This window comes from Stenella coeruleoalba, assembly GCF_951394435.1.
Source record: "Stenella coeruleoalba genome assembly, chromosome: 8".
NCBI lineage: Eukaryota > Metazoa > Chordata > Mammalia > Artiodactyla > Delphinidae > Stenella > Stenella coeruleoalba.
Genome location: NC_137154.1, coordinates 32,313,003 through 32,339,356, shown reverse-complemented (window position 1 = coordinate 32,339,356; position 26,354 = coordinate 32,313,003). Strand labels below are relative to the sequence as shown.

At 37.7% G+C, this 26,354-nt stretch overlaps 1 protein-coding gene across 5 annotated transcripts in view; it reads left to right on the top strand.

The window, feature by feature from the left end:
* The window catches only part of LUZP2 (leucine zipper protein 2), a 512,515-nt gene that overhangs the window by 396,951 nt on the left and 89,210 nt on the right, over positions 1 to 26,354 (top strand). For all 5 annotated transcript variants that reach the window (XM_079930100.1, XM_079930101.1, XM_079930103.1 and 2 more), the window contains one exon: positions 7,844 to 7,906. In XM_079930100.1, coding sequence (XP_079786226.1) covers positions 7,844 to 7,906 — 63 coding nt within the window. The remainder of the gene's footprint in view (positions 1 to 7,843; positions 7,907 to 26,354) is intronic.

Sequence of the window (26,354 nt, the reverse complement as noted above, 5' to 3'; positions counted from 1 at the left end):
TAATATGGTGTGTCACATTGATTGATTTGCATATATTGAAGAATCCTTGCATTCCTGGAATAAAACCCACTTGACCATGGTGTATGATCCTTTTAATCTGCTGTTGGATTCTGTTTGTTAGGATTTTGTTGAGGATTTTTGCATCTATGTTGATCAGTGATATTGGCCTGTAGTTTTCTTTCTTTGTGGCATCTTTGTCTGGTTTTGGTATCAGGGTGATGGTGGCCTCCTAGAATGAGTTTGGGAGTGTTCCACCATCTGCTATATTTTGGAAGAGTTTGAGAAGGATAGGTGCTTAGCTCTTCTCTAAATATTTGATAGAATTCGCCTGTGAAGCCATCTGGCCCTGGGCTTTTGTTTGTTGGAACATTTTTAATCACAGTTTCAATTTCAGTTCCTGTGATTTGTCTGTTCATATTTCCTATTACTTCCTTGTTCAGTCTTGGCAGGTTGTGCATTTGAAAGAATTTGTTCAATTCTTCCAGGTTGTCCTTTTTATTGGCATATAGTTGCTTGTAGTAATCTCTCATGATCCTTTGTATTTCTGCAGTGTCAGTTGTTCCTTCTCCTTTTTCATTTCTAAATCCATTGATTTGAATTTTCTCCCTTTTTTTTTTTGATGAGTCTGGCTAATGGTTTATCAATTTTGTTTATCCTTTCAAAGAACCAGCTTTTAGTTTTATTCATCTTTGCTATCGTTTCCTTCATTTCTTTTTCATTTATTTCTGATCTGATCTTTATGATTTCTTTCCTTCTGCTAACTTTGGGGTTTTCTTATTCCTCTTTCTCTAATTCCTTTAGGTGTAAGGTTAGGGTGTTTATTTGAGATGTTTCTTGTTTCTGAAGGTAGGATTGTATTGCTATAAACTTCCCTCTTAGAACTGCTTTTGCTGCATCCCATAGGTTTTGGGTTGTCGTGTTTTCATTGTCATTGGTTTCTAGGTATCTTTTGATTGCATCTTTGATTTCTTCACTGATCTCTTGGTTATTTAGTAATGTATGGTTCAGCCTCCATGTGTTTATATTTTTTACAGATCTTTTCCTGTAATTGATATCTAGTCTCATAGCATTGTGGTCGGAAAAGATACTTGATACAATTTCAATTTTCTTAAATTTACCAAGGCTTGATTTGTGACCCAAGATATGATCTATCCTGGAGAATGTTCCATGAGTGCTTGAGAAGAAAGTGTATTCTGTTGTTTTTAGATGGAATGTCCTACAAATATCAATTAAGTCCATCTTGTTTAATGTATCATTTAAAGCTTGTGTTTCCTTATTTATTTTCATTTTGGATGATCTGTCCATTGGTGAAAGTGGGGTGTTAAAGTCCCCTACTGTGAATGTGTTACTGTTGATTTATGCTTTTATGGCTGTTAGTATTTGCCTTATGTATTGAGGTGCTCCTATGTTGGGTGCATAAATATTTACAATTGTTATATCTTCTTCCTGGGTTGATCTCTTGAGCATTATGTAGTGTCCTTCTTTGTCTCTTGTAGTAGTCTTTATTTTAAAGTCTAGTTTGTCTGATTTGAGAATTGCTACTCCAGCTTTCTTTTGATTTCCATTTGCATGGAATATCCTTTTCCATCCCCTCACTTTCAGTCTGTTTGTGTCCTTAGGTCTGAAGTGGGTCTCTTGTAGACAGTATATATATGGGTCTTGTTTTTGTATCCATTCAGCCAGTCTATGTCTTTTATTTGGAGCATTTAATCCATTTACATTTAATGTAGTTATCGATATGTATGTTCCTATTCCCATTTTCTTAATTGTTCTGGGTTTGTTATTGTAGGTCTTTTCCTTGTCTTGTGTTTCCTGCCTAGAGAAGTTCCTTTAGCATTTGTTGTAAAGGTGGTTTGGTGGTGCTGAATTCTCTTAGTTTTTGCTTGTCTGTAAAGTTTTTAATTTCTCCATCAAGTCTGAATGAGATCTTTGTTGGTTAGAGTAATCTTGGTTGTAGATTTTTCTCCTTCATCCCTTTAAATATGTCCTGTCACTCCCTTCTGCCTTGCAGAGTTTCTGCTGAAAAATCAGCTGTTAACCTTATGGGGATTCCTTTGTGTGTTTTTTGTTTTTTCCTTGCTGTTTTTAATACTTTTTCTCTGTATTTAATTTTTGATAGTTTGATTAATATGTGTCTTGGTGTTTTTCTCCTTGTGTTTATCCTTAATGGGACTCCCTGTGCTTCCTAGATTGATTAGCTATTTCCTTTCCCATATTACAGAAGTTTTCCACTATAATCTTTTCAATATTTTCTCAGTCCCTTTCTCTTTCTCTTCTTCTTCTGGGACCCCTATAATTTGAATGTTCATGTGTATAATGTTTTCCCAGGTGTCTCTGGGACTGTCCTCAATTATTTTCATTCTTTTATTCTTTATTCTGTTCTGTGATATTTTTTTCCACTATTTTATCTTCAAGGTCACTCATCCGTTCTTCTGCCTCAGTTATTCTGCTTTTAATCCCTTCTAGAGAATTTTAAATTTCATTTATTGTGTTGTTCATCATTGTTTGTTTGCTCTTTAGTTCGTCTATATCCTTGTTAAACGTTTCTTGTATTTTCTCAATTCTATTTCCAAGATTTTGGATCATCTTTACTATCATTATTCTGAATTCTTTTTCAGGTAGCCTGCCTATTTCCTCTTCATTTGTTGGGTCTCATGGGTTTTTGCCTTGCTCCTTCATCTGCTGTGTATTTCTCTGTCTTCTCATTTTGCTTAACTTACTGTTTTGGGGGCTCCTTTTCGCAGGGTGCAGGTTCGTAGTTCCTGTTGTTTTTGGTGTCTGTCCCCAGTGGCTAAGGTTGGTTCAGTGGTTGTGTAGGCTTTCTGGTGGAGGAGACTAGTGCCTGTGTTCTGGTGGATGAGGCTGGATCTTGTCTTTCTGGTGGGCAGGTCCACGTCTGGTGGTGTGTTTTGGGGTGTCTGTGGCCTTATTATGATTTTAGGCAGCCTCTCTGCTAGTGGATGGGGTTGTATTCCTGTCTTGCTAGTTGTTTGGCATAGGGTGTCCAGCACCTTAGCTTGCTTGTCATTGATTGGAGCTGGGTCTTGGCATCGAGATGGAGATCTCGAGGAAATTTTCACTGTTTGATATTACATGGAACTGGGAGGTCTCTGTGGACCAGTGTCCTGAACTTAGCTCTCCCACCTCTGAGGAACAGCCCTTATGCCTGGCTGGAGCACCAAGAGCCTGTCATCCACATAGCTCAGAATAAAAGGGAGAAAAAAAAGAAAGAAAGAAAGAAGAAGATAAAATAAAATAAAAACTAATTATTAAAAAAAATGTTTTTTAAGTAATACAAAAAAATAATGAAATAAAGAAGAGAGCAACCAAACCAAAAAACTAATCCACCGATGATAACAAGTACTAAAATCTATACTAAAAAAGAAAGGGGCTTCCCTGGTGGCACAGTGGTTGAGAGTCCACCTGCTGATGCAGGGGACACAGGTTTGTGCCCCAGTCCAGGATGATCCCACATGCTGTGGAGTGGCTAGGCCCTTGAGCCATGGCGGCTGAGCCTGCCTGTCCGGAGCCTGTGCTCCGCAAAAGCCTGTGTACCGCAAAAAAAAAAAACAACAAAAAAAACAAAAAAAACTACGAAAATAAAGACAGACAGACAGAACCCTAGGAAAAATGGTAAAAGTGAAGTTATACAGACAAAATCAGAAACAGAAGCCTACACATACACACTCCTAAAAAGAGAAAAAGGGAAAAAAAAAAAAAAAATATATATATATATATATATATATATATATATATATATATATATATAGTTGCTCCCAAAGTCCACCTCCTCAATTTGGGATAATTTGTTGTCTATTCAGGTATTCCACAAATGCAGGTTACATCACGTTGATTGTGGAGATTTAATCTGCTGCTCCTGAGGCTGCTGGGAGAAATTTCCCTTTCTCTTCTTTGTTCACACAGCTCCCTGGGTTCAGCTTTGGATTTGGACTCCCCTCTGCATGTAGGTCACCTGAGGGCGTGTGTTCTTTGCTCAGACAGGACGGGGTTAAAAAGGAGCAGCTGATTCGGGGTCTCTGGCTCACTCAGGCCGGGGGGATGAAGGGGTGCGGATGCGTGGCGAGCCTGCGGCGGCAGAGGCCGGCGTGACATTGCACCAGCCTGAGGCACGCCGTGCGTTCTCCCGGGACGTTGTCCCTGGATCACGTGACCCTGGCAGTGGCAGGCTGCACAGGTTCCCGGGAGGGGAGGTGTGGATAGTGACCTGTGCTCGCACACAGGCTTCTTGGTGGCGGCAGCAGCAGCCTTAGCGTCTCATGCCCATCTCTGGGGTCCGTGCTGTTAGCCGCAGCTCACGCCCATCTCTGGAGCTCCTTTAAGCAGCGGTCTTAATCCCCTCTCCTCGCGCATCAGGAAACAAAGAGGGAAGAAAAAGTCTCTTGCCTCTTCGGCAGGTCCAGACCTTTTCTCGGGCACACTCCCGGCTAGCCGTGGCGCACTAACCCCTTCAGGCTGTGTTCATGCCGCCAACCCCAGTCCTCTCCCTGGGATCCGACTGAAGCCCGAGCCTCAGCTCCCAGCCCCCGCACGTCCCTGTGGGTGAGCAGACAAGCCTCTCGGGCTGGTGAGTGCTGGTCAGCACTGATCCTCTGTGCGGGAATCTGTCTGCTTTGCCCTCCGCACCCCTGTTGCTGTGCTCTCCTCCGTGGCTCCGAAGCTTCCCCCCGCCCCGCCACCCGCAGTCTCTGCCCGCGAAGGGGCTTCCTAGTGTGTGGAAACCTTTCCTCCTTCACAGCTCCTGCTGTGCAGGGACACACTGGTGCAGGTCCCGTCCCTATTCTTTTGTGTGTGTTTTTTCATTTTTCTTTTGCCCTCCTCAGGTACGTGGGGAGTTTCTTGCCTTTTGGGAGGTCTGAGGTCTTCTGCCAGCGTTCAGTAGGTGTTTTATAGGATCAGTTCCATATGTAGATGTATTTCTGATGTATTTGTGGGGAAGAAGGTGATCTCCGTGTCTTACTCTTCCGCCATCTTGAAGCTCCTCCTCTATTTTTTGTTTTTTAAATAGATTTTCTGTTTTTAGAGAAGCTTTAGGTTCACAGCAAAATTGAGCTGAAAGTTTGGAGAGCTCCCAGGTACTCCCTGCCTCCACACAGCCCCCCATTAGCAGCATCCTCCACCAGAGCAGTAAATCTGCTATAATCGATGAAACTGCATTGACACATCATCATCACCCAGAGTCCCTAGTTGAGTTTAGGTTTCATTCTTAGTTGTTTACATTCTATAGAGTTTGACAAACGTATAACACATAACCACCCTTACAGTATCGTATAGAATAGTTTCATTGACTTATTCTGTGTTTTAGGAAGCCTTCCAGGGGCTTCCCTGGTGGTGCAGTGGTTGAGAGTCCGCCTGCAAGTGCAGGGGACACGGGTTCGTGCCCCGGTCTGGGAAGGTCCCACATGCCGCAGAGCGGCTAGGCCGGTGAGCCATGGCTGCTGAGCCAAAAAAGAAGCCCTCCAGGTGATTCTTGTGCACATTAAAGTCTGGCAACCATTTTATTACAAGATACATGTTTTTAAAGCTAAGTTCAAAAAATAGCCAAGAAATTAATACTGTATTAAATCCTACATCTAAACTGAAGGTGTACTTGATTTATTCTACTCTCCTCTTTTGTTTTTTATTGAGGTATAGTTGATTTCCAATATTATATTAGTTTCAGGTGTGCAGCATAGGGATTCAATATTTTTATAGATTATACTTCATTTAAAATTATTACAAAATAATGGCTATATTTGCCTGTTCTGTATAATATATCCTTTTTTGCTTATTTATTTTATGCATGGTATTTGGTAACTCTTAATCCCATACACCTGTTTTGCCCTTCCCTACCTCCTCCTCCCCATTGGTAACTGCTAGTTTGTTCTCTATATCTATGAGTCTGTTTCTGTTTGTTATTTAGATTTGTTTTGTTTTTTAGATTCCACATATGTGATAACATAGAGTATTTGTCTTTCTCTGTCTGACTTATTTCACTAAGCATAATACCCTCTAGGTCCATCCACCATATTGCAAATGGCAAAATTTAATTCTTTTTTTATGGCCGAATAATGTTTCATTATATATATTTATACCACATTCTTTTTATCCATTCATCTGTTGATGGACACTTAAGTTGCTTCCATATCTTGGCTATTGAAGTAATGCTGCTATGAACATTGGAGTGCATATATCTTTTTAAATTAGTGTTTTTATTTTCTTCAAATATATACCCAACAGTGGGATTGCTGGGTCATATGGTAGTTCTATTTTTAGTTGTTTGAGTAAGCGCCACATTGTTTTCCGTAGTAGCTGCACCAACTTAAAATACCAGCAACAGTGTACTAGGGTTCTCTTTTCTCCACATCCTTGCCAACATTTGTTATTTGTAGACTTTTTGATGATGGCCATTCAGACAGGTGTGAGGTGATATCTCTTTCTGGTTTTGATTTGCATGTCCTTGATGATTAGCAGTGTTGAGCATCTTTTCACGTGCCTGTTGGCCATCTGCATTTCCTCTTTGGAAAAGGGTCTATTCAATTCTTCTGCCCTTTATTTAAAAACTTTTTATTGGAGTATCGTTGCTTTACAATGTTGTGTTATTTTCTGCTCTACAGCAAAGTGAATCAGTTATACACATACCCCTGCTTTTTTAGATTTCCTTCCCATTAGGTCACCACACAGCATTGAGTAGAGTTCCCTGTGCTATACAGTAGGTTCTCATTAGTCTTCTGCCCATTTTTTAACAAGGTTGTTTTTTTTGTTGTTTGATGTTGAGTTGTATGAGCTATTTGTATATGTTGGATATTAACCCCTTATCAGTCATATCGTTCGCAAATATCTTCTTCCATTCAATAGGTTGTCTTATAGTTTTGTGGTTGGTTTCCTTTGCTGTGCAAAAGCTTTTAAGTTTAATTAGGTCTCATTTGTTTATTTCTGCTTTTGTTACCTTTGCTTTAGGAGATGGATCCAAAAAATTATTACAATGATTTATGTCCTGCCTATGTTTTGCTCTAGGAGTTTTATAGTATCCATTCTTATATTTATGTCTTTAATGCATCTTGAGTTTACTTTTGTATATGGTGCTAGAAAATGTTCAGTTTCATTTTTTACATGTAACTGTTATGGCCAGCAACTTTTAAAATTAAATTTTATTGAGATATAATTTACATAGAATTTTACTGAGATGTAATTTACATAGAATTCATCATATATACTTTAATGGGTTTGATCAGTATTCAGGATAGAGGATATTTTCATCACCTACAAAGTTCCCACTTGATATTTTATAATCTCTACCACCAACCCCCAGTCCACGTCAACTACCAACCTGATTTATGTCCCTAGTCTTTTGTCTTTTCTAGAATATCATATATATGGTATTATACAAAATATAGCTTTTTGTGACTGGATTCTTTCACATACTCTAACACATTTGAAATACATCTATATTGTTACGTTTCAGACTTAATTTATTTTAAGAAACGCCTAACCGTATTTTGGTATTTCATTTCATGGATGTACCATAATTTGTTTACTATTCATCAGTTAATGGACATGTGGGATATTTCCAGCTTTTGACTATTATGAATAAATATACTGTAAACATTTATGTATATATTATAATTTCTCTTAGGTAAATACCTAGAAAGAATTTCTGTATAATTTATATTTATAAGAAACTGCCAAACAGTTTCCCAAACTGACTAAACCATTTCCAAACTAGTTGAGCTCTTTTTACTTTGGCTGCAAAATTCATTCTTATGCAGTTTAAAAGAATTTTAATCTTCAAGTTTGAAAATATAAATGAAATTAAGTCATTAATCCTTTTTTTTTTTTTTTACAGTCAAAAAAAATCCAAGCCCAGCTGAAGGAGCTTCGTTATGGGAAGAAGGATTTATTATTTAAGGTAAGCATCTTCCTCCCTACCCCCTCCAACTGGCTAGCTCAATACCTAAACTATCTAAAATATCATTTAGCTTAAATTTAATTTCCAGATTTTCACAAGAATTAAATTGTATTTGACTGAATTGAAGGTTTGTTCATTTTATTGCATACTTAATTAGTGGAGATAAATACAGTTATGGTTTCCTAGGTGCATTCTTAATCAAAGGCAGGCTTCATTCCAAAGTGTTTAAAGTCCCTTTGTAAGCTTCAATTACTTTAATTCAACATTGAGGCATGTCTTTCAGAATATTTACATTAAGGAGAGCATATACTGAACAAGTTTCCACAGATGAGGTCCACTGGTGACTTACATTCTTGACTTCCAGAGATGCCTATATAAATCTTCTTATTATAGTCTTCATGTTTAATCATGGTTGATTGATTTTGGTTATTGATACTTTATAAGACTATCAATGCCTATGTATAGGTAGACATCTATCACAGACTATGGTTATGGTTGACTGACTAATGGCCTCCCAAATATATCCACTTGCTAATCCCCGGAACCCGTGAATGTTATATTTTATGGCAAAGGAGAATTTGAAGAGGTGATTCAGGTAAGGATCTTAAGATGGGAAGATTATCCCAAGTTATCTAGTATAATCGCACAAGTTTTTAATAGGAGTAAGACAGAACTGCCTAAGTAAAAAGAAGATTATGTAACCATGGAAGCTGGGGGCGGAAAGACAATGTAAAGGATTTTTCCCCTATAGCCTCCAGAAAAAACAGCCCTTTCAACACCTTGATTTTGCTCCATAAAATTCATTTCAAACTTCTGACTTTCAGAACAAAAAGAGAATAAATTGTGTTGTTGTTTAAGCCACTTAGTTCATGGTAGTTTGTTATAGTAGCAAGAAGAAACTAATAGAGATATTTCCTTTTATCTCCGTTGAGCAGAGGAGATAGAAGCAGGTGCCTTTAATTGTGCCATCTGCGTTCCCAAATGCAGTAGAGTGATAGAGTATTAGGCTCTTAGTAGTAGGAATAATAATTTGTTTAATAAATAAGTGCAAATTACTTTGTGCGTAATATCTATTTTTCAAAAATGTGTTCACTACAATGATCATCCCAATCTATGAATATCAGGTTTAAAGTACAGAAAATTCTTCGTGTTATCTAATGGTTGGAAAATCCTTTAATTTTTCTGATTAAAACAGTAAGAAATGACTTCTCTTATTTGACACATTTATTTTTGGCTTAGAATCATGGGAAGGTGTTCCTGTTATGTAAACCAATATCTATTAAATCCTTATTCCATGCAAGTCATGAATCTGGGCACATTTTGCCATTTAGTCTTTCATAAATATGCTTCCTGCCATTCCTTTAATCTCATCTATAACAAGATATTCTCCAGCACACCAAGAAAACTTTGAATTTATTCTCATTAATGCTTACTGACTCTCAGCACTGCTCATTGCATGTGATAAATAGATAAGATAAAAGTATAAAATCCAAGATATTTGCCTGTGTACCTTCAATCTTTCATACTGAGACTCTTAAGCTCAGGGTATCTTAACTTTTACATTCAGCTTGGCCTTAGCTTTTTGCAGTCATCAATAACAAATAATTGAAATTGGCAAAAAAAAAAAAAACAAAAAACCTAGTGTGTGTGTGTGTGTGTGTGTGTTCATATTTGCAAAGAAATGTCTAGTTCTCTGATTTGGTTAACTTAATAAGATCAGGAATATAATAAGAGAATTCCAAGCTCTCTAGAGCTGATAACTTTTAGGTATTAGGCTGGGAGATTTATGTAAAGATAGAAGATCATATGAGGCTTTTTAAATTTTTTGAATTTCATTTCTCAAATTGAAGAGTTATAGAAAGAAAAGTTGGGAGAAAAGAATGAGATCCAATAATTTTCCATGATTTACTTCTTTGTAATATGACAGTTGTTAAATATAGATTAGTAATTTATCAACTTTCAGAAATTACCAAAATTAAGATTTGTTGCATATCTGTATTATTTGAAAAAATGAGACATTATTTGTAAGCCTTGTTATTTTAGGCCACTTTGAGAAGAGCACTTTTATATGAAATCAAGTGAATTGTGTATGAATAGACCATGAAGTTGCACAAATTAGGATGTCTTCCCATATTCTCTCCCCAAAACACTGTTTAATTTTTATTAACTCCAATAACATGAGATCTAGAAGCATGGCAATTTTAGTAGTTAAATTAACTTATTCAGTAGCTAAACAATGTCAACCAGGACCCAGAGTTTTTTGTTTGTTTGTGTTTCAGACTTTTTCATATCATGATCCTCACATAACTGACCTGTTCTAAGCTTTGATTCCTCATTATAGAGTGATAGTGTCTAAAGAGCTATATACCTCTGTACAAAGTCAAAGAAAAGGGTGCGGGGGGAGACGCTTGTCCTTGAGTGTCATAATTTTTGTAAAGGAGGAACATTTTTTGAGAAGTCTCCCCAAACTTGGGCATGACCCTATGCAAAAGTGAGACTTTAGTGTTTTCAGCTTCTACTGTGAAATGTTGCTTCTTTTTAGAAGTAAAGAAATCTAATTGTTAATGGAGAGGCAACCAAAAATTTCTGCTATAATGTACTCATCCACTCATCTTGATGACAACTTACATTTATATCATCTCATTTGCTTAGTTTTATATCAACAGTGCACATTTTAGGTATTGTATAAACATATGTTAAATAAATGAATGAATACATACATACATACATACGTATGTACATGGATACATAAATAGATAGGTCAGGGCAGTAGAGAGTAGAAGCTAATGTCTGTGACCACAGGAATCCATCCATGCACCTATTAAAATGAGTCCACAAATATTTTTGGCAATAACTTGCTGAATCCTGAGATAAGTAGCAAAATATTTTATTTCCCTAAAAGTAGTTTCCTGAGAATCTATTCAGTTTTGAATAGATTTGATGGCTTTTAGTGAAGATAATCTTTGAAGGAGCAATGCCTGCTGCTAAAGCACGTGAATTTATCTTAAAAATAATGGCATGTGCTGACAATTGCAAGACATACTGATAAATTCAGTGTCCTTATTAATGTTTGAGAGCTGGCTTTTGATTAGGGAAGGCTGCCAGCCGCAGTAAACATTCTGTACTAAGGAAAGAATTGAGGCCCTGCGGATTGTTATTTGCCCAGGACTTGAGTTACTTTTTATCTTCCTTGATTCAATTTGGAGTTGATATTCTCTGAAATACCTACCCTCCATTTTGCTCCTCTATTTTACTTCTACATATAATTATTTTTTTAATTTCAGAAGAATTATTTTTTCAGTATAGAACAATTTCAAAACATGTCTAAATGTATAAGGCCAAAAAAAAAAAAACCACTTAAAATCCCATCACTTGGAGCACACTCAATGTTTTGAAATATTTTGTATTTCTGTTTAGTTCCTTTTGTATTAGGCATAATCTGCTTTGTGATTAACATGTATGTTAATATAGATTATATATTATACATATTCTGCTTTTTTAAAACATAAAAGTATCCTTTAGTTATAATTTCTTCATAAAAATTTAAAAGTGTAATTTTATGATATGTGTGCCAAAAGTGAATTTTTTCCTTATGAATATATGTGGATAGAGAAGATGTGGCACATATATACAATGGAATATTACTCAGCCATTAAAAAGAATGAAATAATGCCATTTGCAGCAACATGGATGGACCTAGAGATTGTCATACTGAGTGAAGTAAGTCAGATAGAGAAAGACAAATATTGTATGTTATCGCTTATATGTGGACTCTAAAAAAAATGATACAAATGAACTTATTTACAAAACAGGAATAGACTCATAGACTTAGAGGACAAACGCATGATTACCAGGGGCAAGGGTGGCAGGGGAGAGATAGTTAGGGAGTTTGAGATTGACATGTACACACTGCTGTATTTAAAAATGCATAACCAACAAGGACCTACTGTATAGCACAGGGAATGCTGCTCAATATTATGTAACAACCTAAATGGGAAAAGAACTTGAAAAAGAATAGATCCACATATATGTATAACTGTATCACTTTGCTGTACACCTGAAACTAGCACACCATTTTTAATCAACTATACTCCAATATAAAATAAAAAGTTAAAAAAGTGTGTGTATGATGATTCTAATTAACGCTCTGATGAAAAATGTGTTCTTATTTTTATCTCAAAGTGTAGTTTTTTATTGAATGTGTATGTAACTATAAAGTAATTCACTAAAATTATTGAAAAATTTTAACGTTATTGAAACCTAATAGACGTTATTTTTGGAGTTTGGATTTTTTAACTTGAATGAGGAATAACTGACAAATATAATCATATATATTTAAAGTGTACAGCATGACGATTTGATGTACAAATACATTGTGGAACGATTACCAAGATCAAAATAATGAACACATCCCTCACCTCACGTAGTTAACTATTTGTGTGTGTAGTGAGAAAGATTTAGATCTACTCTCAGCAATTTTGAATGATAAATACCCCGTTATTAACCACAGTCACCATGCTATACATTTGATCCTCAGAACTTATTCTTCTTATAAATGCAAATTTGTACACTTTGACATCCGTCACATCATTTCCCTCCTCTCTGCTCCTTGCAGCCACCATTCAATTCTTTGTTCCTATAAAATCAGCCTTTTATTTTTTTGAAGATTCCACATATAAGTGACAACATACAGTATTTTCTTTCTCTGTCTGGCTTATTTCACTTAGGTTGTCACAAATGGCCTGGCTTTGGTAAGGAAAGACTTTCCCCAAATGTGGTTGTGAGGGTACCTTTTATTCCTGAAAGAGCACAGCAGAATAGTCTCCATGCAGCTCCATCAGCTGAGGTCAATGTTAGCATAGACTATAGGGGTCCACTGTGCTCAAGACGGCCGAGGTCCTGTGGTTGGTGGTGGTGGCTAAGGTTATTGTCTTTCTGAGTGGCAAAGACTGCTGAGATTCTCCTATTCTCCTTTTTCACTTGTGAGAACACGTTCTAGCCAAGCTGATCCCTCTTATTGGCTGGTCTGGTGTGCTGGCACTCAGAGAAGTAGTGGAGCCAGAGTCCTAGGATCAGATGTATGTGGAACTACAACAGTACCAGGATCCTAAGGCACAGGTACACTTGTGCAGCAATGGCATTGGAGTCCATTGTGTAAGTATCTGCAGATCTCTGGGGAACTGTAGTCTGAGTCTCTGGGACTCTCCACAGTGACTCAGATTGGGGGTAGGCAGGGAGGATACAGCAGCAGCATGGACCCTGGGGTGGTAGGGTGTGCAATGGCTTGGGGTCAGGGTACAGTAGCAGCACAGTCTTGGGATGATGGAACAAAGTCCCAACTTTGGCCCCAGGGGGCAGTCACAGAAGAGCAGTAACATATCCCTGGTGGTGGTCCATTAAATCTGTGTTGGACCTAGAGGATGGGGCTCAGACCAGCAGCAGCATAGCCCTGGCACTAACAGGTCAGAGCTATGACCTGGGACCCTGGGGTGGGACTCAGAGCATCAGTCAGCCAGTCCCCAGAAATGATGAGTGAGAGCTGGGAACTGAGAACCCAGCGAGGCAGATCTCAGAGCAGTATAGAAGCTCTGGTCTCATATGAGGCAACATGCTGGGGCATCCCAATCCCAGAGAATGGCTCCTGGGGGCCTTTGAGGGCAGGTCTCATGCAACAATAGCCCCAGCCCTGGGGAGGAGATTCAGCAGCAGAGACTCTGAGATGCTCCATCATCAGGATCAGTGTTGGTGAAAATGATACGAATCCACAGTGGTGAGGCTTGCAGGGGTTCTCCTGCTCTCCTTTTACCTATGCGGTGAAGTTCTTCTGTGGGGACCCCTCCTGGCACTAAGCTGCTCTAGACTGGGAGATGGAGTGCTGAAGGTAAAATGCTTCCTATGCTTTTCTATGCAACCATCATCAGTTTTTGAGCTCTACAGTGTTTTTGCTACTTCCTCATTGTAGTCTAGAGCTTTTCCTGAGATATTTTCATCAGCTTATAGTTCCTTTACTATTTTTGCTGGGTTTTTTGAGAGGAGGAGAAAAGTGTTGGGATCTCCTAGTCCTTCATCTTGCTGAGGTCAACTTTCTTAAGAAAATTATAACAGTTGACTACCCATCAGTGTAGTAAGAAAAAAAAAAAAATGTTGTGTTTAATTAAGACTTTAGGAATACCCAGAGAACTGGGTATTCTCATTAAAGAAACAAGAATAAATGAATAGGTAAATAAATATGTTAGTCTGCTCAGGCTGACATAAAAAAATACCATGGACCCAGTGGCTTAAACAACAGAAATTTATTTTCTCACAGTCTGGAGGCTGGAAAGTCTGAGATCAAGTCTGGCAGGGTTTGGTTTCTAGTGAAAGCCCTCTTCCTGGTTAGCAGCAGCCACCTTCCCACTGTGTCCTCACACGGAGGAGAACTAGTGAGCTCACTTATGTCTCTCCTTATAAGGACACTAATCCTACAATATCAGGGTCCCACCCTTAGGACCTCATTTAACCTTAATTACCTCCTTATAGGCCCCATCTTCTAGTAAAGTCACATTAGGGGGTAGGCTTTCAACTTATGAGTTTGGGGGGAGACACAATTCAGTTCATCGCAGTAATTAACTAAATAATACATGCAGTAAAGCAGTAACAAACTTTGTTGTTTGAGAAATTATAAAATGAAAATTACTGTTTTAATTTGCCCTAAATATGATTACTGGGCAGCTTAAACATTTATTTTAAAACGTAAGCCACTCAATTTCACTTACGTACTTTTTTGTTGTTGTTTTGGTCACTTCAAAACAATTTACGTAATGCTCCCTAGTCACCAAAAATTAAATTTATCAACTTGCCTATGGAGGTAGGGAATGCGAGACTGTTTGAGTTTTGATACCAGATTTTCAGAAGGAGACGTTACTGAGTTTAAATGGAAATTATCTCTGAACTCACTTTCATGTTCTATAGGCTAAAGAATAGATACATTCTGGGTGGGAAGCCTTTTGAACGTATATTTTGGCCATGACAGCTTCCTGGACTGACTTTTCCTGTGTGGAGACCAATATATTTATGCCTTTGCTGAAGGTTCTGTTCCACATGTCATGTTGCTAACATTTGGTCTCTTTAAAGAGCATCATAAGTATCACGTCAATCCTCATTTAATATTGTGTTTATAGTACATATACAGAAAATGATACATGATATGTTGATGGTAAATATGCCCAAAGAATGTGTTTCTTTAAAAAATTTTTATTGCTTCATTCTAGATATGTAACCTTGAATCTGTAGAATTAAAAAATCTCTAGTAATGATAACAACTGATATATATTGAGCACTAAACATGCTTACTCCTCAAAACAACTTAGGTATATACGTATGATGCATTGAGTATTTGTGTGCGTATATGTATATACACACATGATGTGTGTATTGGGGGGGACGTGTGTGTGTGTAAAGTGAGGCCAAAAAGTTAATGGTCCAAGGTCATCAATAGAGTAGATATTGTGTATAACTGAGAAAGGATTTACATCTATCATATACATTCATGTTCACAGTCTGGGTCTAATCCTCTCCCCTGCCTTTTTTTTTTCTTTCTTTATCTTTCTTTCTCTTACTTCCTGTGGTCTCCCTGGTGACTGGCTCTTCATTTTGTTATTTGTCTGTTCTTCACTCTCTAAACTCCTGACCCTCTTTCTATTGCTTACTAGTTGTAGCACATATTGAATAATCCATCTTGCTTTGTCCTCTGGTACTTGCAAAATCTTTGCCGATGTCCTGACCTTCAAATGCATAGACGTTTTTGGTCCCAGTATCCATCTTTTTCCCTGCGTTCCAATCTTCTGAGACATTCTATTTGGATGCATCTAGCTGTTTTATGAAAAGAACTATGACATATTAGATTTCCAGTGAGGGATACCGATATTGCAACTATTTCTATTAGTTATTCAATGAAACCAACTTCATAAAAACTATATGTTATTCAGTGTTTCAAATACAATAATGAATTATTTAAATTACTGCCTACATGAAGTTTATAGCCTATCAATAAAAATAAAGCCTTATATGTATTTAGCATTTTATACTGTACCCAGTGCTGTGATGTACATTATTTCATTTGATCCTCACTACAATCTCCATGAGACAGAGAGGAGAAGTTGTAGAATCCATTTTACCATAAGGGTATTGAGGCCTTGAGAAGTTTGAAATTACTCCAGGCCACCAAAATATTTATTTGCGAAGCTAATTTATTAACAGATTGAAACCATCACTATTTTATTTATTTTAATACTTATTTAGTTATTTATTTAAAATTGAACTGACTTAGAGTTTCTTGGCTCAAGTATATTTGACAGAAATTTATAGTTATTCCTTTGATAACTATTTCTATAGCATAGTTATACCACTGTATCAAAATTCTGACAATTATTCTGCCGCGTTTGGTGATAGACCAGATAACACTCATTTTGAAACTCTGACATCAAAATGGCATGTGTTCTCATTGGTATTTTCTCTAGAAACCAGATGTGTTCAACTGGTATCTGCTTCTGAAAACAGGAATATTGCCACATGAATTCCCAAGTATGGATCCAACAAGTGTCAGATTATTTTCTGATGATTTGAGTCTTCTATAAAGGAATGTTGTGAAGCAGTTGTCACTTAATTTTTAAACCCTTGTATAAATTAAGATAATTTTTGTGCATCTGTCTTTCATTAACTTACATTTATCTCATCCACGTGTTAAACCATTTTTTTTAATGAGCAAAAGCATTTTCAGTGCCACTCATTTGGTATGTGTCAATTTATCTCCAGTTAAGTGAGTTTTGGCCTTAAAAATATAGACACCTTACAGGAGGTTAAAGGGGGTACTGATTTTATTTTCTTCCATGATTTAACAAACTTTAATTTTCAAAACACATTCATTTGTGCCTCAAAATAATTTTATGAGTCAGTCAGGGCAGCTGATACTGTCACCTTAGCGTGTATAAGAAAAACAAGGCCTAGAGAAGGTAAAAGACTTATCTGAAATCATAGAACTAGTAAGTGGCAGCGTTTTATTCTAATCTAAGTCCTGTGACTCCACTATATCACATTTTTCAGTTATATTTCTACTTTGCTTCTTAGGGGGAATCTATGGATTATACTTTTCAGAAATATTTTCTACTGTACTAATTCAAAGATTAAAAGGGCAAATATGCTTAGCCGGAAATATAACTTGTTGATGTAAAAAATAATCTGTTGGTAACTAATATTCAATGCATTTGCTTAAAAAACAAGCATTTTCAGTACAAAAATAGGCTGTTTTCAGTTTAGAATTTGCAACTGCTTGAAACAGAGGTTTTTTTTTTTCTGACTCCCTATATTATTATTATTATCTAACCTACTCGTTTTTAAAACTATAGTATAGAGGTATGTTCTGTGGTAAGAAACAGGAGAAATTTAACTGACCTTGTCCAAATCAACCCAACTTTTCAGGCTTGCTCCTTCCATGTTTTAAAGCACAAAAGCCAACTAGCCTCACTTATTTTCTTATTATTCACCAGATAATGGAGTATATATGCAGGTTTTAAAAGGACATGCTTCTTATCAGAAGTCATAGCAAATTTAAATTTATTAAACATTAATTTTTCTCTGAAAATGTTGAGAATATTCCAAATACTGAAAATCACTAAAAGTACAAGATTTCTTAAGAAACCAAGCCTAGAGCTTTAAAGTGACTTATCTATGATAACACAACTTCAATCTAAGCTTCCTGACTTCATGTTTGTTCATTTCTCAAAAATTATTGATTGAGCACGTGTTATCTGTCAGTCACTGAGCAAAGTGTTGTTTTATTTGTTTTTGTTTTTGTTTTTTTTTCCCATTTCACCAGGATTTCTTCACACTTTAGCAAGGGATTTGAAGTCAATGGTTGAATTTCAGGAAGATATTGACTCCTCAGAATATTTTTATAGGTTTACATATGGCATTTTTCTTGGAGAGGAGCTTATATAATTTATCAGATTATCAAATGGTCTATACCTATCCAAAGTTTAACAGTTTAGGAATCATTGCTTTACATATTGGCCCTCACCTTCTACCATGCTAAGCACTTTTAGGCAACGGTAAGCAGAGTTTTCTCTGGTTGTTATTGAGAATACTGTGCTTGTTTCAAGTTTCTGTCTTTTTCTTTCCTACTCTGTTCACTTATTAGAAAACTGAGGTGTATTCTATAACTGCCAGGCTGATGATTGTGTCAGAAATTATTTTTAGAAAATGTTTATAACTTTAAATATGTTTTTAAATTTTACCATTTTAATGAAATTTTATCATTAATTTGAGATTTGAAAAAAAAGTTATGACTTTTCCCATAGGAAAATAAAACATGTTAAGTGATTTAAACCAGATATTGTAAATACATTTTAAAAAGTGAATATCTTTGTGTGTCCCTACCCCATACCCTGTGCCTGCCTATCCAATACCTTGCTAAAGGGTCATGGGGTTATTTTCCACTGAGCTTGGGTCTAGGCTTGACATCATCCTCATTCCAAGCAGCTCCTAAAAGTCAGTCATGGTTGGTACCTATCTGCCATCCCTGAATGAGCTCTAAATATTTTGCCTATAGCCAGCCTTCAGTCTCTAGAAGGACACTCTGCAGTATTTGCTCACCAGTGTCTTACCATTGTAGCAAATGATAAATGTTATATATTTGCAAAGTCTTTGTAGAGAAATGGTCTAAAGGCTAAGAAATGTTAGGAAATAAGGCATAAGTGTGAATTTTTCTGCAGAGAATCAAAATGAAGACAATTAACTTTATTTTTTTTAATGTCTTTATTGGAGCATAATTGCTTTACAATATTGTGTTGGTTTCTGCTGTATAATAAAGTGAATCAGCAATACGTATACATATATCCCCATATCCCATCCCTCTGGCGCCTCCCTCCCACCCTCCCTATCCCACCCCTCTAGGTGGTCATAAAGCACCGAGCTGATCTCCCTGTGCTATGCAGCTGCTTCCCACTAGCCATCTATTTTACATTTGGTAGTGTATATATGTCCATGCCACTCTCTCACTTTGTCCCAGCTTGCCCTTCCCCCTCCCTGTGTCCTCAAGTCCATTCTCTACCTCTGCATCTTTATTCCTGTCCTGACCTTAGGTTCTTCAGAACCACTTTTTTTTTTTTTTTTTAGATTCCATATATATGTGTTAGCATATGGTATTTGTTTTTCTCTTTCTGACTTACTTCACTCTGTATGACAGACTCTATTTGTTGTTTTTCCCTTGCTGCTTGTAATAGTTTTTCTTTGTATTTAATTTTTGATAGTTTGATTAATATGTGTCTTGGCGTGTTTCTCCTTGGATTTTTCCTGTATGGGATTCTCTGTGCTTCCTAGACTTGATTGACTATTTCCTTTCCCATGTTAGGGAAGTTTTCAACTATAATCTCTTCAAATATTTTCTCAGACCCTTCCTTTCTCCCTTTTTCTTCTGGGACCCCTATAATTCAAATGTTGGTGCATTTAATGGTGTCCCAGAAGTCTCTGAGACTGTCCTCAATTCTTTTCATTCTTTTTTCTTTATTCTGCTCTGCGGCAGTTATTTCCACTGTTTTATCTTCTAGGTCACTTTTCCGTTCTTCTGCCTCAGTTATTCTGCTAATGACTCCTAGAGAATTTTTAATTTCATGTATTTGTGTTGTTCATCATTGTTTGTTTGCTCTTTAGTTCTTCTAGCCCCTTGTTAAACGTTTCTTGTATTTTCTCCATTCTATTTCCAAGATTTTGGATCATCTTTACTATCATTACTTTGAATTCTTTTTCAGATAGACTGCCTATTTCCTCTTCATTTGTTTGGTCTGGTGGGTTTTTACCTTGCTCCTTCATCTGCTGCATATTTCTCTTTTGTTTAACTTACTGTGTTTGGGGTCTTGTTTTCACAGTGTGAATGTTCATAGCTCCCGTTGTTTTTGGTGTCTACCCCCAGTTGGTGAGGTTGGTTCCATGGCTTGTGTAGACTTCCTGGTGGAGGGGACTTGCACCTGTGTTCTGGGGTGAGAATGGATCTTTTCTTTCTGGTGGGCAGGACCATGTCTGGTGGTGTGTTTTGGGGTGTCTGTGAACTTAGAATGATTTTAGGCAGCCTCTCTGATAATGCGTTGGGTTGTGTTCCTGTCTTGCTAGTTGTTTGGCATAGGGAGTCCAGCACTGGAGCTTGCTGGCCGTTGGGTGGAGCTGGGTGTTAGTGTTGAGATGGAGATCTCTGGGAGAGCTCTCAGCAATTGATATTACATGGGGCTGGGAGGTCTCTGGTGGTCCAGCCCTGGACTGGGCTCTCCCACCTTGGAGGCTCAGGCCTGACACCCAGCTGGAGCACCAAGACCCTGCCAACCACACAGCTAGGAATAAAAGGAAGAAAAAAAATGAAGAAAAAAAAATAAAATAAAGTAAAATAAAATAATAATAAAATAAAAATAATAAAATTTTTAAAGATAAAAAAATAAAAGAAGAGAGCAACAAAACCAATAAACAAATCTACCAATGATAACAAGCACTAAAAACTAAACTAAGATAAATATAAAAATCAGAAACAAATCAGTCTCAGACAGCTAATCCCAAGTCTACTTTTGCTCCCAAAGTCCACTGCCTCAATTTTGGGAACATTCGTTGTCTATTCAGGTATTCCGCAGATGCAGGGTACATCAAGTTGATTATGGGGATTTAATCTGCACCTCCCGAGGCTGCACGGAGAGATTTCCCTTTCTCTTCTTTGTTTGCACAGCTCCTGGGGTTCAGCTTTGGTTTTGGCCCTGCCTCTGCATGTAGGTTGCCCTCAGGCACCTGTTCCTGCCCAGACAGGAGAGGGTTAAAGCAGCGGCTGATTAGGGCTCTCTTGCTCTCTCAGGCTGGGGGGAGGGAGGGGTACGGTAGTCATAATTGGAATGCGGGGCAAGCCTGCGGCGGCAGAGGCCAACATGACATTGCAACAGCCTGAGGCACGCCGTGTGTTCTCCCAGGGAAGTTGTCCCTGGATCACAAGACCCTAGCAGTGGTGGGCCGCACAGGCTCCTGGGGGGTGTGGATAGTGACCTGTGCTTGCACACAGGATTCTTGGTGGCTGCAGCAGCAGCGTTATCGTTTCATGCCCATCTCTGGGGCCCAAGCTGATTTCTGCGGCTCACGCCCGTTTCTGAAGCTCACTTGGGCGGTGCTCTGCCTTCTGTGGGCACACAGGGAAGGAATACCCTCTCCTTACGCACCCCGAAACAATAGCCTCTTGCCTCTTCGGCAGGTCCAGACTTTTTCCCTGACTCCCTTCGGCTACTTGTGGTGCACTAGCCCCCTTCAGGCTGTGTTCCTGCAGCCAACCCCAGTCCTCTCCCTGGGATCTGACCTCCAAAGCCCGAGCCTCAGCTCCCAGCCCCCTCCCACCACAGTGCATGAGCCAACAAGCCTCTCAGGCTGGTAAGTGCTGGTCGGCACCGATCCTCTGTGCGGGAATCTCTCCGCTTTGCCCTCCGCACCCCTGTTGCTGCGCTCACCTCTGGCTCCGAAGCTTCCCCCCTCTGCCACCCACAGTCTCCGCCCGCGAAGGGGCTTCCTAGTGTGTGGAAACTTTTCCTCCTTCACAGCTCCCTCCCAGAGTTGCAGGTCCTGTCCCTATTCTTTTGTCTCTGTCTTTTTTTTTTTTTCATTTTTCTTTTGCCCTACCCAGGTACCTGGGGAGTTTCTTGCCTTTTGGGAGGTCTGAGGTCTTCTGCCAGCATTCAGTAGGTGTTCTGTAGGAGTTGTTCCACATGTAGATGTGTTTCTGATGTATTTGTTGGGAGGAAGGTGATCTCCATGGCTTACTCCTCCGCCATCTTCCAAACAGCTCGACAATTAACTTTAGACCAGCCCTAGAATGTTTCTCCTTGTGTCTGAGATGCTGGGATGAGCCTTGTGTTGCTGACCTTTTCTACCTATTCTTCTCCTGTCCATCATGTTGCATGTATGTCTTGGCTTAGCCAGCTGTCCTCCCATTCTGAGGGGCCCTCAGCCTTTACTAAGTTCAGCTGACTTTGCACAGGTCCTTGCTTGGAGCATATATAGAGCAGTGGTGCCATCGTGAGACCTTTGGGGAAAGTCACTCTTTTCGTGGGACTTGCCTGGTATACTGCTATTTCAGTTCTAGGCACAACAGCCACTAATTGATGCACTGGTTTCTTTAGGTCCTAAATGCTTCTATTTTTTAGTACATTAAAACATTTTTTTTTTCAGTGAGAAACATGTTTCTTCTGGGCACACTGAAAGTTCAACATGTGCTTCTGAGCAGAAATTGTCTTCGGTTCTGAAATTATAGATTAGAAATTATGACCTTTTGTAGAGTCAAATTTGAGCACCTAGAAGCACTGCTCAGGGACATATTACATCCTCAGATAGCTTTTCATCTCTAATTAAAATAGAAAGCAATTACAGTAAGATCTCTATTCTAAACATAATTCTTTATTTTGAATATAAAATTAAAAGAAAGAACAGTGAAGAAAACACACAGCAATTTCACTCATACATTTTTTAAATGCCTTGTTTTCTATATCCTTTATCTTAGTGGTGATGCCAACCATAATTTCAGAAAACAAGGGCAAGTTATTTTTCTCCTTTGAGTACTTCTTCTTTTGGTAACATATTTAGATGTTCTCCTTTGTCTTGGCAGGAGACATTTGAGAAGCATATTTGTGAATTTACTTTACTCTTCATTTCATTTCATTGCTTTTACTCAGTTACAAGCGTGTTTGTTGACCTACCCATAATAAAAGAGAAGAAAGCAATTACCACTGAAGGTAATTGCATGGAAAGCTGCTGCAACCGATACAGTTTAGAGGAATTTTAAATAGAACAGTTCTCCATAAATTTCATAGTTTATAGAAAGGAATGTACAGCTTATGACGGCAAGAGCAGAATCCGTAAGTACTATACACTGGGAGTCTTTTACCATGGCAACACTATCTCTTCAATCATTGACCCTGATATGTCTCTAAAGATTTCTTCTTTATCTTCTTCCCTACCATTATAATTTGAATTTAACAAACCCCATTTGAGAAACAAGTCAGATCAACTTGTTACATAAGTTTTCAACAATGTAGAACCTTCACATTGGAAGGATCTTGTAATACCTCCAACTCTAGTCTCTTGCACAATTTTGGCTAATCTCCCTGACCACATTGTCTCTGATTGTAAATGTTCAGTGATTAAGATTCACAATATTCTAAAGCAGGGTTTTTTCCTTCTTACAAAATTCTGATGAAGAATCCCCTTCTCACGCTCAATTATAGTTGATTTTTTGTATATCTATCTGATTCCCACAGAGATTCCAAGCTCATTCTATAAAGTAATGTGTTTTTCCCCACAGTCTCTTCTTTTGGTTCCCTCTTTATTCTTTGTCTCTGTATTCTTTGCCCTTTCTATTCTTCATGCCCACACCAATGAGACCCTTTCACAAAGAGAATTTAACATGATGTAATTGTTTTTCAGTCCCAGGAACATTTGTGGTTTCTTAGCCAAGAGTAGAACTCAGTTTACTCCTAATGATGAAATAACCTGGGAAGGCAAAGTGGGGTGCATTATTTGAGTAGGCAATGAAAATCATTTCAATGCTTGCAATTCATGCTACTTAGCCAGATACCAAAATTTACAGTCACCAGCACACATTTTTCAGTCTTCCCAATCGCATAATCTCTTCTTTTTTTTTAAATTAAGGTGTAATTGACAAATAACATTACATTGGTTTTAGGTGTACAGCATAATGATTTGATATTTGTATATGTTGCAGATTGATCACCAGAGTAAGTCTAGTTATATCCATCACCATAAATATTTACAATTGGATATGTGTGATAAGATCTTTTAAGAAAGATTATTCTCTTAATAACTTTCAAATGTGCAATAGAGTATTACTAACTATAATCACCATGATGTACATTACATCCCCATGACTTATTTATTTTATAACTGGGAGTTTGTATCATTTGGCCCCCTTTACCTATTTCATCCACCTCCCACCCACTGCCTCGGGCAACCAGCAATAATCTTTTCTTTTGTGAAAGTCACAACTAGCATATCCTCCCACCCTGCTCCAACCATTGCTACTCCAACTCCTCTAGAAGCAGAAGTATGAAAATTCCCCAAGGCTGGGAAAATCCATATGGGATATATTATATGATGTGCAGAAACTCTATGATCATATTTTGGGTAAAATCTTTTAGCGTCATCATTGCTTCTTGCAGCAAGTCAGATAAAACTTATAGCATAATTACGAAGCACCTACTATGGGACCTAAGAGTGCTTTGCATGCTGCAAGAGAAAGGGAAAGGCACTTCTATTTCACAGCTTTGCCTAATCTATATGTAAAAAGTCTTACTTATATCAACCCTAAGCCATCATCTACTGAATATTTTGTCCATTTCTTCTTCCTTAGTGAATGTAGCTTGATGTGGCAAAAAGAATGTGTGGTTGCAGTCAGGGAATTGGGTTCTTTATTATCTTTCTCTTACCTGCAAACTGAGGTTAAGTAGTCACTTAGCCTTGTTGGTTATCAATTCCTCTTTTAGTAAACTATGGATAATGTCAATACACACACTTCAAAGTTATTTAACAGAATCAAATGAGATTATATATGCAAATGAATTCTGCGAAATATTTTACACACATTCCATTATCAATGAATTTATTTTGTTTTTGTTTTTGTTTTTCCAGAGGGAAGTATGCTTCTTAGGATAATACCAGGTCACTTTTTCAGAGTCTAAACAAATATTTTTCTTAGTCTCATTCAAGAAATGTGTCACATCTTTTCAACTCAGGCCTTCATACTTTGCAGTCTCTGGGATATATAAAACTGTATTCCAGGCCCTTTTATTTCTCCTTTAAGATACAGAGTTGACTTGGAAGCCTGGCGCAGATCAGTTCATCTCCTTCATTTTAGGCAAATATATATTTTAAAATTTTATTTATAAACAAAGGAAAAGGATCTTCAGAACATTCTACAGAGAAAACAGCTCATGCTTTTTAGTATTTATATAGCAATCAAGGACTAAAGGCATAATAGCTTTTCAGAAATGAAATTGTTGGGGTATATATATATTTTTTCCTAATAAAGTTTTACATGAGTCTTTTTATTAAAGATGGATATAGAGGCCAAGAGCTAGATGCAATTTCTTAATATAATTGCAGTTGACCATTGTCTGGTGTCAGAGAGATGAAAGATTACATTCTCTTTTCCAACTGCCTTTAACATATTGTTTGCAGGAATAATAAATGGAAATTGTCTCTAATCTAATCTAATTAGTTGTGTAAGAAGCCTTTGCTATAATAATTTGGTTTCGTGCTTGGGTTTATCTTGGACAAATTTGATATGCCGATATACTGATAATTTATTCATTAAAATCTGTAAAATCTTCTAAAATAATTATATTGAAAATAGCCCTCTGGATTTTTTTGTTTCAAGCTGGGCAGAACCTATGTTAACTTAATATTACAATTCTCCCCCTTTCTTCAGGTATTGAATTTGTTTTTACTTTAGATACATTGTGGATAACAGCTACCTTATATTTAATGTTTTCACTTGAGCCCTTTTATTTGCATACTGCTTAGATTTTAATGTTATCTTAACGTGTAAGAGTTTGGTAGCAATCAAGAACAGTCTTATAGACTGCCTATTCAATTTTGGCTGTTTTAATAATAATACCCAGCTTTACTGAATGAGGATGGTCTGTTGGTGTTTCATACATTTTAACATGTGTAGGGATCACCTGTGTGTCTTTTTGAAAGGATATTCTGATTCAGTAAGTCTGGGATGGGGCTTGAGATTCCACATTTCAAACAAGACCCTAGGCAGTGCTGACTGTATTGGTCTATGCGCCACACTTTAAATTACAAGGCCCTAGGGCATTTAATTAATGATGTGAAACTTTTCTTTTTCTCAATTTAAAAATTCTATAGACATTGGTGTTGTGAAAAGCAGCATTTGAAATGAGGTGATTTGAGTTCCCTTTCAGACTTTTCACTTAACTTACTGATGTTTCTTTTGTATATGGACCTCTGAAAGAGGGTATTTGCATCTGTTATTTAACATCTCCGGCCCCCCCCACCCCGCCCTCTTTTTCACTCATCACAGCTGATATTTTGTAGCAGGCACAGGGAAAAAAAATTGGATGGTAAGTTGCCATGCCCTGTCAGTAACAGTGATAGGATAGTTTACAATTAATTTTAATACATTATGGTAAGTGTTGTATAAGCACTTTATCTACCACTCTTGGGGGAGGGGTCGTGAAGGAGGGCCAAAGATCAATAGAATAATTACTACATTGGGACCAGCTTCATGCAAGAGTGACACTGGGTTAGATCTTGAGGGCATTGCATCAAAGTCTACACTTGGTAGTTAGTAAATATTTGTAGAAATGAAGGAAAGAAGGAAAGAAGGGAAGAGTCAGTGAGTAAGTGAGGAATGCTGTCTTTC